Source organism: Xyrauchen texanus, chromosome 6 (genome assembly GCF_025860055.1).
Source record: "Xyrauchen texanus isolate HMW12.3.18 chromosome 6, RBS_HiC_50CHRs, whole genome shotgun sequence".
NCBI classification, from domain to species: domain Eukaryota; kingdom Metazoa; phylum Chordata; class Actinopteri; order Cypriniformes; family Catostomidae; genus Xyrauchen; species Xyrauchen texanus.
This window is the reverse complement of record NC_068281.1, coordinates 15,330,693-15,344,457: the sequence shown is the minus strand read 5'-3', so window position 1 is coordinate 15,344,457 and position 13,765 is coordinate 15,330,693. Positions and strand designations below refer to the sequence as shown.

Below are 13,765 nucleotides of genomic sequence, written 5' to 3'. Positions count from 1 at the left end.
CGAAGAGGAGCGAGAAAGCGCGCACACCCGCATGCATGGTTGCCAGATTGGGTGTTGTATCAATTATCTGGCAACCCTGGGCATATTAAAAGCTTGTGGATGCACGATAGGTCCCAAAGCCAGATAAATGAAAGATTAATAAATAACGTTCATTATAAATTGACTCGCGGGCAGTAGTTTGCCCTGGTCTGCAATTGAGGGTGATCTACCCCCATAGAACCGGGCCTATATTTAACACGTTTAACATTTCTGTTGTGTTTGTAGCCTCTAGTAAAAATTAAAGCAGTGATGTAGGTCCTCTTCTCACTCAAGTTCAAAAGATCACAGAATTTGTTTTTAAATATCAGTATCTGAATGACACTGGGACCTAAAGTCCACTGTTAAAAAATGTATTGCCAGAGTTGGGAAAATAAAAGCAGCAATATGTGAATCCATAGTGGTGGGGTAGTTTATTTCAATAGAAAAATCTGCTCTGACATTCATGTCATGCAGTTTGAAATCTCCATCTTATTTTGCATGGTCCTATTCTCATAGTTACACAATTAAAGAGCCAACACAGTTTTTCCAATGACATTTAATATAATTTCAATTTATATCATTAATTTTACATACAGTATTATGTAAGAAAATTACACACATTTTTTACGCATTTTTAAAAGCCTTTTGTAGCCCACAGACCTACCAGCCATTTTTTTGTATAGTTAGATTATGCACTACAGCAGCTGGCATTTAACAGAAACACAGTGGGAACAGACATTGGAGGATCTGCAGTTAATATTATACTTTATGCCATGCAGTTGGTACTTCTACCCCTCATCAGTAAGGCTAGAGAACATGTCCAACCATTAGCAAAAAACAACAACTGAAATGGTCAATTACATGCAACCATATTTCTACAGATTTCTTACCAGCAATAAGTGACAGTTTACATAGTGCAGTGCATTCATACCATATTTGTGTGGGTTTGTGTAAGGCTACTGGTCCCCAAAGAGTCAAAGGAATTAGAGAATGATGTAAAAAGAACAATGCAAAATAAACAGAGCATATCTGTCAGGTACATTTAAAAGCAGCTATAAAAAATATATAAAAATATGACACTATGCTTTCAATTGATTTTACTTTTGGTATAGTTTTCATGCACAGTCAGAATTGAAACAATTTATGCAATTATGTAGTTCTGTTCAGGTACATTTTCCCAAATTGGACATTTGATTGTTAGACTCTAACAGCCATATGCATTACCACAATAATGCATTCTTAATTGACCATACATGCTTCCTCCATGTAAAATTTTACAACGTTTAATTATGATGGTTTACTTTTGTGATAATCTAGTATATTTATTCTTTGTCAACCAGAAACCAAATTAATTACAGTAGTAAATTCAAATATGTTGTTGCTGTAACACTTGTGATTTCATTGTGTATTGTAGTCCTACCTGCTCATTAATCTGTCACAAGCACAATATATGCACTTGTGAGTCGTTGATAGCATCTGCCATGAACATAAATGTACATCTAAATCTGGGGTGGTCAAAGTGTGTAAGATTAGGTCTAATCCTTTAAGCATAATATTCACAAAAAGTGGAAAAGATAAAGCATATGTCATCACCGTCCATCTAACAGAACTCTACTTTACATGCAGGGAATATCTCCTCCTGCATAGCCACAGTGCTGTTGCTCCCTAAGACTGTAATGCCCAGTTGTCGCTGTTTTTCTTGAGTATCCCGGTACCACTCATGCATCATCAGCGATTCAAATGTAGGAATCAAGGTCACCTGGAAGTTAAGATAGAGCACAGACTAAGACTAAATGCATACCATTGTTCAAAAACATCTTAGTGGCATTTAACCCTTCTGTTTGGTCAGGCCTCGAAGGTAACCCCCTGCTTACCTAAAGTGTAGAGCCACTAAGAGAGGTACAAGATATCATAGGGTGCATCTCAATTAGCTCCCTAATTCAGTAGTCAGGGCACTTACCATGGAGTCGGCCATTTCTAGGGCTGTCCCTAGAATATCGCAAAATTGTTCAGCGCAATCCTTGTCGTCATATCTTCTGAAGTCTTTAAATGCATTAAAGGATGAACTTTTAAATATAAGAGTTGCATGAAAAAGATTAAAAGTACACTCTTTTGTATATTTAGTTCCTTATGTCATTTATCTTTCATAACATTATATGTTTTAATCTCTACAATAAAAATGCATTAAGTATCATCGATACAGCGATGTTGCTGATTGTGTTAACAGTGCAACTTCATAATCTTGTCGCAGGTAAATTAGTCATCAGTGTCCAAATACTGAGTGGATAAACACCCTTGCCAGTGCCGTAAATTGTCCTCACAAAATACTGATTCATGACATAGGAAGCTAGGGAGTGAGATGAGGGATAGAGATTTGGGGATGGTCTCTTTTGACTTGTACAGGTAAGCCACCATCTAGTAACCATTTAGTAATGCACTAGCCAAGCAATGCCCTAGTTACCACCCAAAACACTCTGACATCGCATAAATATAAACAAGTATCATAAAAATGTCATAAATATTTTTAATTGGTCATGTATTCATTGTTGTCAAGGATTTAAAAGCATTTTGACCATATAAAAGATTAAATTAGTTTTTCACTTTTATTTACTCTTAAACTGACCCAAAATGACCCAAAATCACAGGTGGGTTGAAATAAATATCTATTCTACAAATGCATACAGTATATCTACACAATATGTGCATGATTATAACTGGTAATAACAACAACTGGTAATACATTTATGTTCATACAAGTAAATACCAACCGGCACATCCTCAGGCCACACAGATTTTGCCTCCAATAATGCATCGAGAATAGACCTCATCAAGCCTTCCTTGAGAGCATCATCCCCACTTATTATGTAACAGGATGATCGCAAGTGGCAGAAAAACTCAACATCAACAGTGGAAGCTGCATGGCCCGATGGAAGATAAGCCAGATCCAAGTATACTGAAGTGCCAGACTTGCTACCTGTTGATTGGCCAAGACACATCTCTCAGAGTCAGAGAAGTGTATTTGTAAATCAACAAAATGTCCAGCATGAGCAATGTGTCACTGTAAAGCATTATTTCAGAAAAAATATAATTCTAAATAATAATGCAATAAATGTATTCAAACCTGCTTTGGTTAATCTTTTAGGAGGAGCAGAGCTTGTGCTCCGATTTGCCAGAGTGTCTACAGCTGAGCTACTTCTCAAGCTACTAACGGAACCTTGACTTCCAGTTCTGGTTTTGGTGCCTTGTATTGAAATACTAGAGGATGTTAACTTCTGTGTAACTCCCACTGATTTTTTGCCTTTTGCTACACCAGCCTTTACACTGTTAACAGGATCAGGCATGCAGGCTCCAGGCTGAGGTGGAAGAGGAGGCAAGTCTTTCACAGGAGCAGGTGGGGGATCTTGAGGCAGAGGATGGTTAAGTCGATAAGAATTGAAACCATCATTTATGTTTTGGGATTGGACAGCAGCTTCTTCATCAGAATCTAGAATTCCATCTGCAGTAATGGATGGACAATCCTCTATTCCAAGATGTACATCTGAGTCTGTGGCTGTGGGAAAATTGTCACTGGTAGAAGTGAGAGGAGTCTCCTGAGCTGGATGAGTGGCCCTGTTACTGGAACTTGCTGGTGGAAGGGGCTTAGTTGAATCTTGGGAGTGGTCACTATCATCAGAATGGTTGAGAGGGCTTGTGTTACTAAATCGTTGTGAGAGTGGATCCTCTTGATTGCCAGCAGGTTTGAAATGTTTGAACTCACATGGAGAGACCAAGCAAAGGTCGACATCATGGGTAGGATCAAACACTAGATCCTGTGGTCCAGGCGGACACCCATTAGAGCCATCATTAAGTGCCCTTTGAGTGTGAGGCTTCTTTATAGACAAAGACATCCCTACTTTGAAATCAGAATTGACTTGGTGTCCATTTGAGTAGGATGTTTCATCTTCATTGGTGGACTCACTGACTGTAGGCAGCACTTGTTCAAAAGACATTGACAATGACTCATCAACCTCAGTGGACTGTGGTGAACTTACTTCAGCTGGCATTGAGTGAGTTGTAGTAACAGTGGGAGATATATCAGGTATTATATCCTTAAAAGAGCTGAGTGACAGGAAACTAGAATGTTTCTCTTTGGAGGAAGTAGAGACACTCTCCTGGTTGCTTTTAGGGCATCTAGACTCTGAAAACTTGGACAATCCCATTTGCATACTATCCGAACCAAGACACATCTTAACCCCAAGGCTACTAAGATCCCTTGAGGCCCAGGTCTCCTCAGGTGACAGGTGATAAGGAATATGGCCAGCACTATTTGGGCCTGATCTGGGAGAAGTTAAATCTAAAGTCTTTTCATCAAGACTGACACAAACTTCCTCCTGCCCATTTTTTGAAACGTTGTCTTTCAAAGCCCCATCATTTTTTGTTTTGTCAAAGAGTCTTGCAGACACTGTGGCCTTGCCAGGGTTTACTATAGAACTACACTTAGATTGTGCTTTACATGTAGAGACACATTTCAAGTTCCAAGAGTCAGTGTTTTGCTTTTCCAAAAGTAATTTATTTTGTTCTCTATCCATTTCCAGAAATGCTGCTGTCATATCTGGTGAAGACCTTACGGAACAATTTACATCCTCGGAGTCTGTTGACAGCTTCTGATTCTGCTGCTCTTTGTTAGATTTGAAGTTTTTGGCTTTTTCTTCAGCCTGCTTATTTGACTTTGCTCCATTTTGTACATTTACAGGCTTATTTGAGCTCAATAATCCTGTGGGTTTTATCTTGCTATCTTTTCCAAAAGACTTTGCTGTTTTTACATCCCTTTTGATATCTGATTTTGGTTTGATTATCAAAGAATCCTTACTCCCTGAATTTTTTCTCCGTCCATTTTCTTGTCTCTTTAAGTCTGATATGATTGTTTTGTCATTGCTTTTGTCCTTTAAAGACTCCTTCCTTGTAAGGAGTTTAGATGGTTTTAGTTTTGCATCGCTGTCTACTGATTTCAGACTTTCTTCACTTTTTGGATAATTTCCATTCATGCCTTTGATTTTGTCTTTTAGCTCTAAATGTGCACGAACAGATCGGTCCTTTGAAGCACCATTACTAGTTCTTGGTTCCTTGTTACCAGAGTTGGGACTGTCCTGACTCTCTGCAAGTTTTGAAGTCTTATCTGATCTCAATGTTTCAAAATCTTTAGAGCAAACTATGGGCCGCTTGAGAAACTCTAGATGCTTTAGCCTCTCCAGACCATCCATGATCTTACCTTGTGGTGTAGAGCCAGGGAAGAGAACTCTGATAATCTTTTCAATTGGGCTGGCAGGATGCCAAACAAGCAAAGCACATATAGAGACCAGAGAGGTCAGGGGAACATCTAAGCTCTTGGATTTAGAGCTGTTATCTGTCCAGTTATGCATGAAGGACTCTACTTCTTTGCTATGTTTGACTGGATTTAGGACATAAAGTTCAAGACATCCCACTCCCATTTTCTGGAAAAGAATGACTGGCTCTATCAAGCCACCCGAACTGCGGAGAAGTGGTTCTGGTGGGATCTTTAGTTTTTCCAAATTCTGTAAAGTATGTGCTGCTAGATCACTGCTTCGTAGTACATTAGGGTCACCTTGAAGCTTTTTAAGTCTGTTTGGGGCATTAAGGAACACCACACCAAGCTCTGGGGAGATCAGATTTTTCATCCATTGCTCATTGTCTTGGGAGTCAGTTTTACTTTGATCAAGCTCTGCAACCTTCCTCTCCAACAGGCTGTTAACTCCTGGCAGGTTATCTGTTCCAACATGTGTAAGGAGCACTGAGTCAATGCAGTCCAAATGCCTGACCAGCTTCCAGAAGCAAGAGCGTGGATCTGCTCCACCATTGACCAAAACATTGAAGCCATTGACAGCAAAGAAGGCACAGTCTCCTCTGCCTCCTGGAAAGATATAGCAGCATGGGCGACATAGTTTGAGAAATCCCACCGTGCCAGGAGGCTCCAAGAGGTCAAATGGAGACTGTGGCTCTAAGGACTCAGAAAGGTGGTCTGTGAACTCCTGAAGGCCTCCCATTTTGGGTAGTACCATTAAAGGATTCACCTTAATGTCGATAATGTCATTTATGTTGTGTTTTCCTAGCACAGAGTTTTTCCATTTTCCAGTTTTAGGGCAGCTTACGGTGAGGTTAGCTTTGCTATATGTGCTAACAGAGTTTAACAGTGCCTGAATCTGTTGGCAATGTACAGAGAACAAGGCATTAATTAAAATGTATGGGAAAAAAGCTACTGTACAGTGTAACAGAATCAACTGCATACTATCTAAAGTAGCTGGTTCTAAATCCATTGCTAGTGTGAGGACAACACATTAAACTTTTTGGCATACACATTGAGACCCAGACAAACCTCTTCATCTGAAAAGATCTGGTTGAAATCATTTGGAGTGAACTGTCCAGTGTGCAGGACCAGGTCCCCTGTTTCCTCAAGAGACTGTCCCGTGAGCACCAGAAGCTTGTGCCGAGATATGCTTGAGATCAAGCTGTGCAACTTAATTACAAAAATATTTACAATAAATAATCTGCATGTATAAGTTTCAAATACATTTAAGCTGTAAATGCAAGTTTCAATTCAGTTTATCCTTTTAATAAATTATTTTTTTATTAATAATATTTTCTGACATAGACATTGTTCAGGCTAGCACCATCTTTGATTTTATTATGGGAATAACAATGAGGCTGTGAGGGATAGGCTTACAGTCTCTTCAATGGCACGAACGGTATAAATCAGTATAAAGCTTGCAGATCACATCTGATTTTCCATAAGTCATGCTGTCTGGAGTTCTTTGAATACTGAATGTTCTTGGACAGATGTTTTATCAATGTTTTTATCAGAACGACACAAAAACACTTTAAACTGCAAAACAGCTCATTGAAGAGACTGTAAGTCTATCCCTCACAGAATCAAAAATCAGAGATAGCGCTAGAGTGAATAAGGTAATTTATTACATTATATTACACAAATTTATTTTGAGTTTTAATGCTTCTTTATATTATCACAGACAACAAAAATGCAGGATTTGTAATTCATTAAAATTTCAAGGGTCTGAACTGGTTAATGTCTTGTATTGCAAGGCATTATCTAAATTTAGTCTTACCATTTTTAATGTCTCTCTTTTGCAATTCATTTATACAAATAAATGGAATGTAGGAAGAGAATGAGAAATCACAAACCTCAGAGTAGAGAAACTCTTCAGATGGATTTACTACAACCCTAATGTCTAGTACTTCTTTGCTGAACTGTAATGTTCTTTGACCTGAGATGGGGTTTGTAGGGAGACAGACAAAATGAACCAACAAGGGAATAAATTAGGATAAGTACACAAAGACACCAGGCGTTTCTGAAATTCTCAACAGCAAATTTTATGGCCTTCTTTTGTAATCTGAAACAGGAATCCACAATAATTACGTTTAAAATTAACTGATTAGAGACTAAAGTTGGCATTTGGTTGAAGGCTTTGCATCAGAAAGCTAGCTAAATCTTTTGTCAGCAAAATATTCAGGCATTTATTGAGTACCATTTTGGTCTATTATTTTACTTAAAGGGTAACTAAACCCTAAACCAACTTTTTTTTTAGTTAATGATCTGTAAGCATGGGGCTTTATTAGTACTGGTCATTGATTCAAGTAATTTTTTTGACATTTGTGTATAAAGTGTTTTAATTCTACAATATATGGTGTAAAAACGTCTGAGTGCTGCCCTCTTCAGGTTGAACGGTGGCTACTGCAGTTGAATTTTCCTATTGGCTGTTGCGGTACTTCGTGACGTAAGCGGTGACAGCTGACGTAAGCAGGTTCCAGCTCACCACTCCAGATTCATGTACATGTCGTCTTGCGACCGTGTGAGGAATAATAATAACATAGAGTCTGACAGCCCCGGTTAGTTCCCTCTAGCCCCGCCGGGGTCTGCCCACTTTTCCAGCATTTTCAAATATTTCTAGTGGGTGGAGTCAGACTCTGAGCAGGTGTTTAGTTACCCTTTAATGTAAATATTTAATTCAAGTAAAGGTGCACTTAGTTGATGCACTAATTTTTATATTTTACCAACTTCCTAAACAACTGATTCAACAGTGGTCTTGGACATTATTGGACTTTTTTTTATTAATTTCCAAAAGCACTATTCATTTCTTGAGGTGTAAACATTTTTAAAAGTGGAAAATATGTGCTTTAGATACACTTCTGTTCTGTGTAAGAACTTAAATATTTGACTCCATGTAAATGAAATCATTTACAGTTATGCCAGAACAGATAGCAAAGCAAAGTCAAGCAAAAAAATTCATGACTAGATAACTTCCACATTTTGATGTTTTATGTAATTAAATGGTAAATAGTCTGCACTTATATAGCACTTTTTTTAACCCTAGAGGTTACCAAACCGCTTTACACTGTGTCCCAATCACTCATACATTCACACTCACACACCAATGGCGGCAGAGCTGCCATGCAAGGCGCTAGCCTGCCATTGGGAGCAACTTGGGGTTCAATGTCTTGCCCAAGGACACTTCGGCATGTGGAGTCGTGTGGGCCAGGAATTGAACTGCCAACCCTGTGATTGTCAGCCAACCCACTCTACCACCTGAGCCACAGCCACCCCTACTTAATTAAAAAAGTTTCAAATCAAAATGGGAGTATGGTACAATCAAAATCGAACTCAAAGTTAGACTCTGGGTTTAATGTTTTTCTCTATAAAGCATTCCGTTATTGAAGCTATTCCATTCCTTACACTTTTCAATGCTAGAGCACATCCTGTGGAAAATGTAAAAGGTTAAGGAAGTCAAAATGCAATGTACTTCAGTGCTGCCAGTGAATTCCCAAACAATACTAGAGTCATGCAAATGGAAAAAGAGAGCTTTTCCTGAGTAGTAATGCTGAAAATTTTTTGTCAGCAAAATCTCTTTCTACACTACTGCAGAAAATATTCCACTGCTGTTTTTCCACCAGCAGCCAAAGTCAAAGCAGCCAAAGAACAATTGGTAGAAAGCACTTCCTTCCTGTCTTTCTACTGGGAGTATTGAAATAGCAAATTAGAACCAACAAACCACCCAATACCAGCATTTACAGTACTAAATAACAGAAGCTGTACATGGATCATGTGATTATGTAATAGATCAATTATTCTCTCCTAATAGTTAATAGAAAGAGAACATCTGTATTTTTACATCAGACATGTGGATGCAATGAAACGATAACTGTCTTTTTTTTTTTTTTTTGCTTGTGTAACTGAGCATGGGAAAAGTCTGTTTTATAGACCTGCATATAAACAGCTGTGCTGGGACTGAATTGTATAGTTGCTTCTTTGTTCATTCAAAAATTCTTCCCCCACACATAAATCATGCGCTCCAAAAGATTCCTAACAACATTCTTTAAAACAGTAGCCTACTTTTTTTAACACTAATAAAGTCCCTAAAATGCCTATAACTGCCGACCCAAATTTGCACTCCTCACAGTTGCACATACCCTGCATCACTCTGAAAAAGAAATGTAACTCCCAAACAAAGCATTGATGAAGACAGTTAACATTATTATTGCGGTAATTAGAGATTGACACTCACCTCTTATGTCCTTGGATTGATCCAAAGAATGCTGAGAAACAAAGAGCTTGAGCTGCTCATCCAAGTTGCACATTGTCAAGTCCACATCCCATGCACGAATACCTGTGTAATAAGATTTCCCAGCATTACGAACCCTCAGTAAATTTTAATTTGTGCTAATGTGCTTACTGACATCACTACGCACTGTATGTTGTTTGATAACAAGCAGGCTGATACCATTTAGAGGAAAAGCACTGCAGTTAGCATATAATAGAAACATCATCATACAATGTGGTTTTAAGATTCAAATTAACAGATGGTTGGCTGACTAGCACTAAAAAAAGCTTAGGCACTGCTCTCCTGTACTCATGAAATACTAATGCATGTGAGCAGCATTGGGGATTGTGCATTGAACAAGCACTACACGGACATCATGCCAACAACCACATCTCCCGCTGAAAGCATTTAAAGGGTAACTAAACCCTAAACCAACTTTTTTTAGTTAATGATCTGTAAGCATGGGGCTTTATTTGTACTGGTCATTGATTCAAGTAATTGTTTTGACATTTGTGTATAAAGTGTTTTAATTCTACAATATATGGTGTATAAACGTCTGAGTGCTGCCCTCTTCAGGTTGAACGGTGGCTACTGCAGTTGAATTTTCCTATTGGCTGTTGCGGTACTTCGTGACGTAAGCGGTGACAGCTGACGTAAGCAGGTTCCAGCTCACAACGGCAGATTCATGTACATGTCGTCTTGCGACCGTGTGAGGAATAATAATAACATAGAGTCTGACAGCAGCTGTCAATTAATCCGTCACTACGAGTCTCATAATCCATTTAGCAACAAAACTGCATTTCCCGTCATTGTATTTGGTGGTACAAAAATGATAAAACAGATAGATAACGCATCAATTACACCTAATGCATGGCTTTTATTTTGATGCATTGGTGCAAAAGAGTTTCTTGTCATTGTCAGTAAGAGGAAAAAGAGAGGAGGAAATATGAACTACCAATACGGGTACATTCTTTCAGGCTTAAATAACTTGAATGCACATCACATCGAATTCACGACAACTGACCTCGTAAGTACGAACTTCCCAGGAGGACTTGAACACAGCATTACATTCAGCTAGTCATGTGATTCTAACATGGCAGCCTCCATGAGGGGGACCCTCTCCATGTAGATTTAGAAGGTTACTGATATAAGTCTTCCTTTCATTAGAGTGGTCATGATTTTTTACATATGTTATAAAATTACTATTTATTTATTTAGGAGTAAAAAGTTTTTAATGAGGAAAAGATTACTAAGTGTGCCTTTAATTAAAAGGGAATATGAAAAAGAAATTAACAGATTTGCATTTTTGCTTGATCCTTTCAGTTTCAGCCCACACATCTGAGACGTTAATATTTCATGTTTTTCATATTTCTACATTAGCCTAAAAATATATATATACATAAAACTAACACACACGCACACTCACACACTTTTCTGTTGTCGTTTATATACAAATGCAGACGTTACTGGAGGCTGCAATGACAGTCACTACATTTTACATCTAAGCGAAAAACAATCGCTGGTGTGGGTATGAACACGCAAACCCAGGTCTAATGTTGACATTGTTCTTTGTAACCGTGTTGGCAAGGTTGAGAAAACTTGACTGAGGACAACAAAATATTTCAACTACCATTAACATCGATTTGTTTCACTAGACTATAAGTTATAACTACCACACACAAATCGACACATGAAGAGCAAAGAGTGTTGTTACTGGGCAGGATGATGAAGATGGGGGCTACTAGACTGCTGTTTGCGCCCTGATGCTATAACACTGCAGTGCAGGGCACAACTGCGCGAACTTGAAAAAATAACAACGTTATGTCTATTCACGATAGTTTGATAGAACGAATGTCAAATAATTTTGCCTAAATTGCTAAGAGATAGAAAAACTGACGCCAGTCACATTGTGTGATTTTGTTTCTGTCATATGAATCCACACGACAGTCGTTTCTATAACCAAAAAAAGGACATGCCCAGAATGCTGAAAACCTGTTCTGCAACATACAGATGAGATGACATACAAGAAAGTAGTGTTATCGGGCTAATTTCTAATCAAATATTATAAAAGTCTTGAATAAACATTATTTATTCTTAATTTAAATTCCTCTACTCAATATCTGAAAAGAGTACCTCTTTCAATCTCCACCACTATATAGTCCAGTATGTTCGGTCGATAGAGCGAACCGATGACAATCAACATTGAGTATTTTTCATCGCTGAATCCAGGATGGGCTGTCAGGTCCTCCGATCCCATTGCTGCCGTTAGAACCGACGCCATGTTGGAAAGTTAGTCTTATGATGTCATACACAAACAGTCAAGCGTTATTGAAAAACAGGCGGATAATTCCAACGGTTCTGAATGAATATGAGCGTGTTGCTGCAAGCAACACTATTTTCAGCAGTCTTTCACATATTTATACAGTACTGTGCAAAAGTCTGTATTAAAAAAAAAGCACATTATATTTTTTACAAAAACAATTGTCTTAAATCTGTTGAATAACTCTTGAAATTATTTTTGTTGGTGGAACAGACGAAATTTGTTAAAATTCAAGGTCAGTTTAGTAGGCCTAATGTTATATATATTGAGGAGGGTTCAACCTTCGGGCGCCTCTTAGAAACCTGATAATCGTCAGAAACGGCCTGTGATATGTCAGTGTTGAATTTAAGTACATTTCAGGTAACAGGTAGCCTACTAATAAACTTTTCCTTACGTGTGTGTGTGTGTTTGTATATATATACATATATATATATATATACACATATACAGGTCCTTCTCAAAAAATTAGCATATTGTGATAAAGTTCATTATTTTCCATAATGTAATGATAAAAATTAAACTTTCATATATTTTAGATTCATTGCACACCAACTGAAATATTTCAGGTCTTTTATTGTTTTAATACTGATGATTTTGGCATACAGCTCATGAAAACCCAAAATTCCTATCTCAAAAAATTAGCATATTTCATCCGACCAATAAAAGTGTTTTTAATACAAAAAGTCAACCTTCAAATAATTATGTTCAGTTATGCACTCAATACTTGGTCGGGAATCCTTTTGCAGAAATGACTGCTTCAGTGCGGCGTGGCATGGAGGCAATCAGCCTGTGGCACTGCTGAGGTGTTATGGAGGCCCAGGGTGCTTCGATAGCGGCCTTAAGCTCATCCAGAGTGTTGGGTCTTGCGTCTCTCAACTTTCTCTTCACAATATCCCACAGATTCTCTATGGGGTTCAGGTCAGGAGAGTTGGCAGGCCAATTGAGCACAGTAATACCATGGTCAGTAAACCATTTACCAGTGGTTTTGGCACTGTGAGCAGGTGCCAGGTCATGCTGAAAAATGAAATCTTCATCTCCATAAAGCTTTTCAGCAGATGGAAGCATGAAGTGCTCCAAAATCTCCTGATAGCTAGCTGCATTGACCCTGCCCTTGATAAAACACAGTGGACCAACACCAGCAGCTGACATGGCACCCCAGACCATCACTGACTGTGGGTACTTGACACTGGACTTCAGGCATTTTGGCATTTCCTTCTCCCCAGTCTTCCTCCAGACTCTGGCACCTTGATTTCGAATGACATGCAAAATTTGCTTTCATCCGAAAAAGTACTTTGGACCACTGAGCAACAGTCCAGTGCTGCTTCTCTGTAGCCTAGGTCAGGCGCTTCTGCCGCTGTTTCTGGTGCCTGTGCACAGTGGCTCTGGATGTTTCTACTCCAGACTCAGTCCACTGCTTCCGCTAGGTCCCCCAAGGTCTGGAATCGGTCCTTCTCCACAATCTTCCTCAGGGTCCGGTCACCTCTTCTCGTTGTGCAGCGTTTTTGCCACACTTTTTCCTTCCCACAGACTTCCCACTGAGGTGCCTTGATACAGCACTCTGGGAACAGCCTATTTGTTCAGAAATTTCTTTCTGTGTCTTACCCTCTTGCTTGAGGGTGTCAATGATGGCCTTCTGGACAGCAGTCAGGTCGGCAGTCTTACCCATGATTGCGGTTTTGAGTAATGAAACAGGCTGGGAGTTTTTAAAAGCCTCAGGAATCTTTTGCAGGTGTTTAGAGTTAATTAGTTGATTCAGATGATTAGGTTAATAGCTCGTTTAAAGACCCTTTTCATGATATGCTAATTTTTTGAGATAGGA

At 38.7% G+C, this 13,765-nt stretch overlaps 1 protein-coding gene across 1 annotated transcript; it reads right to left on the bottom strand.

Annotated features, from left to right (window-relative positions):
* Positions 1–564: 564 nt before the first annotated feature.
* On the bottom strand, positions 565–11,907 carry map1sb (microtubule-associated protein 1Sb). Its single transcript, XM_052127970.1, has 7 exons — positions 11,760–11,907; positions 9,591–9,692; positions 7,213–7,295; positions 6,389–6,529; positions 3,140–6,215; positions 2,787–2,992; positions 565–1,777 (listed from the first exon to the last, which is right to left on the bottom strand). Exons 1-7 carry the CDS (start codon positions 11,905–11,907, stop codon positions 1,619–1,621), a joined length of 3,915 nt encoding a protein of 1,304 aa, XP_051983930.1. The 3' UTR covers positions 565–1,618.
* Positions 11,908–13,765: the final 1,858 nt, after the last annotated feature.

Excerpts from the sequence above, each read along its gene's own strand:
- map1sb (XM_052127970.1), bottom strand. The coding sequence starts at position 11,907 with ATGGCGTCGGTTCTAACGGCAGCAATGGGATCGGAGGACCTGACAGCC. Across the intron at positions 9,693-11,759 it reads AGTGGTGGAGATTGAAAGAG|GTATTCGTGCATGGGATGTG; the intron begins GTACTCTTTTCA and ends CTTATTACACAG. Across the intron at positions 2,993-3,139 it reads TAAAAGATTAACCAAAGCAG|GTAGCAAGTCTGGCACTTCA; the intron begins GTTTGAATACAT and ends GCCAATCAACAG.